Consider the following 2,913-nt stretch of genomic DNA (forward strand, 5'->3'; position numbering starts at 1 on the left):
AACTCTATGCCACAATTGATTAGGCAGAGTTGCATAGTTAAAATAATGCATTTCCAAGAAACCAAGGAGTCACAGAATTAAGACTTTACAGCCCAATATACCACTAAATTGTTGTGTGCCATTGAAAGCTGACAGCCCTTGGCACACAATTATTTAGTGGCTTTATAAACTGCTTTGGTGATAAGTTTAATTACTTACAGACAATTATTCACAAAAACTACTGCTATAATTAGCATCCTTTGAACTGTCTCAACAGAGAAGTCGATTATTTAGCAATTCATTAAGAAATAATAGCTCCCCCAAATTTAACAATGTTTTATTATACTGCTTATGATGAAGAAAATACTCATTTAGAGAGCTGATTGTCCAAACAAGCACAAAAACCTGGCTAAAGCCAGCACAGCAAAGAGTCAGTGCATACAAAAAGATGATTACTTCTGATGAAAAAAAAAAGATGTGGCCATTATTTGAAATATCATGAGCCTTGATTATACAACATTTTCAGATCATAGAATTTCTGAAAAAAGACAGAGGATGAATGTTAGACAAAAAATGCAGTGTCTACATGTATGTGCACACACATAAATGTATATACATGTGTATATATATATATGTATACATCCATGTATGTTTGTACCTACACAGGTGCAGGAATCTCACAAACACACCTGGGCACACACACAGCAGGTGAAGATATTTAATGCCAGTGTGGATAGATGGAAACCTCCTCCTTTCCCTTCAACTGGTCCTACAACTCAGAGTGCAAACTACAAAGTGGCCCAGCGAGTCCAGGAGTGTGGGAAGCCTGCTAACACAGCACTCACTCTGCAGAGGAGGTCTGATCTTATCACATCAGGTTTAGCCACCCAACCAGTCTCCCCAGTCTCCTCCAGAGAGATCTGATTCCTTTCTCCAAGCAGAGTTTACAAAGCTGCTGTGCCATCCCTGCACATTCAGGGCAGTTTCACACACACACAGCTCTGCTGCCCTGCAGCTGCACACCACAGTCCCTGTCTGGCTGCACTGGCACTCACACAGCAGCCCTGACACAGCCACTTCTAGCAGGCTTTGATCTGCCCACTGCCATGTACAGAAACTTCAACCCCTTCTAAAAATAGCACCTCAGGAGAGTACACACCAGGAAGTGCTACTAGATCATTTCATTTATTATCATCTCATTTCAAGAGCTCACAGCACACTTAAATTCACTTAAGAAAATGGTAGAAGTTATCACATGGAGCTATAGCCATTGTTTTGTTCTCCTCAAGATCAAAATACATCTATAATCTTCTGGAGGTGGTAAACAAAATGTGATATTTGTAATTTGATCAATGCTCCATGAGTGAACTACCAACAACAGACAAACATTACAAAGGGTTTAATCATTTCCAGACAGGTAGCAGGAGTTTCTCTGTTAGAAACTGCAAATCCCTCAGCAGGTAACAACAGTAACATTTTGTCATTAATTTGAAGTTCATACAAATAACTTACACAATTATCATCAGAAAGTAGCAATCTCTTCAAAGTAATTTGCTCCTTCTTGCTTGAGTAGAGATTTAATCTTGCTTTTATTTAATATTTTCAAGTAGCATCTGAACACATTGTTCCTCCTCACTCAAATGTCTATTTTGTATTAATCAGACAGATCAAGGCTTTTAAGTTTCCCTAATAGTGAAATGAGTGGGTGGGTCATGCCCACACAGCACCTCTGCCACACAGACCACATTCTGGGAGCTTTGTGAGGAAAGCTTATCCACAGCTGAGGGAATTGTGCACAAATGGACCTGACACAGCACCAGGATGCTGTCACCTGACTCACCACTCTCTTCTGAGCACCTGAAACACTGTGTATCCATAGTGCTGCAAGGCAAATCTCACCCAATGTGCAAAACTGCCATTCATTAACAGACCAAGGGGCCCCTGCTTAAGTGCAAGGCAGAAAATAAACGAGTATTGATTAACAACACCATAATCTGCACTGCTCTTTCACAGCAAACATCAGCACTGAGGCTATCACAGTGACTTCCTGCCTGGCAGAAACACCAACAACCCCCAAAGAACTGAATGAAAGGAAAAACAAGCAAGAGGAGAGCCTGGGGAATTGTATCCGACCCAGACACGGCAATTGATACCGTCCATCACTGCGGCAGCACACAAAGAGGTTTTGAATTCCTCCCTGTGGTTTATGCTGTAAAACTTCAACAGGCACCACCACAGCCCCTGCTCTGGGGTACCCAAATCTTGACTCAGCTGAGGATCACCCACCTGGAGGCAGGTCTGTCAGAGCAGTGGCTGGCCCTGGAGCTGGGCCGCTCGGGCTCGGGGTAGCGGTAACTGCCGGGCTCCATGTAGGCAGCGCTGCTCTCGTAGTGCCGGTACCGGGGGTCGTACTGCCCGTAGCTGTCCTCCTGCAAGAGCACAGGCAAGGGAAAAGGCTTCACATCTCCAGAATTAACACTTCAAACCAAAAAACATCACCATTCACACCACAGCAGTGAGCCATAGCTGTCCTCCTGCAAGAGCATAGGCAAGGGAAGAGGCTTCACATCTCCAAAATTAACAGTTCAAACCAAAAAACATCACCATTCACACCACAGCAGTGACACCTGAAGAGGTATAATAAACTACAGCTTAACTTTTATTACTTTTTGTGGCAGAAGTTATAGTGAAGTTATTAATATCCTAAACTTAAGGGAAAAACTTCATTATGTCTGGGCTAAAGGCATTTCAACCTTTCTACTAAACCATCAATAATTCAGGCAGCAGATAGAAACCAAGTTTGAGCACCTGGACTGCCAACTTTTTCCAAACAAATTGCTATGAGCTGACATCTGTGCCAACTGTAATTGGTATCAGGAACCACTTAAGTTTCCATAATCTTTGCAGTGTTAGTTTTGTTACTGCTGTTTGAAT

At 42.4% G+C, this 2,913-nt stretch overlaps 1 protein-coding gene across 1 annotated transcript in view; it reads right to left on the minus strand.

Annotated features, from left to right (window-relative positions):
* Positions 1–2,913, minus strand: part of SEC16A (SEC16 homolog A, endoplasmic reticulum export factor) — a gene marked incomplete at its 5' end in the record, with an annotated part of 22,967 nt that overhangs the window by 16,348 nt on the left and 3,706 nt on the right. Inside the window, one exon of the mRNA XM_031057284.1 lies at positions 2,266–2,408. Within this exon, the coding sequence (XP_030913144.1) occupies positions 2,266–2,408 (143 nt within the window). The remainder of the gene's footprint in view (positions 1–2,265; positions 2,409–2,913) is intronic.

This window comes from Geospiza fortis, unplaced genomic scaffold (assembly GCF_000277835.1).
Source record: "Geospiza fortis unplaced genomic scaffold, GeoFor_1.0 scaffold27, whole genome shotgun sequence".
In the NCBI taxonomy this organism is placed as follows: domain Eukaryota; kingdom Metazoa; phylum Chordata; class Aves; order Passeriformes; family Thraupidae; genus Geospiza; species Geospiza fortis.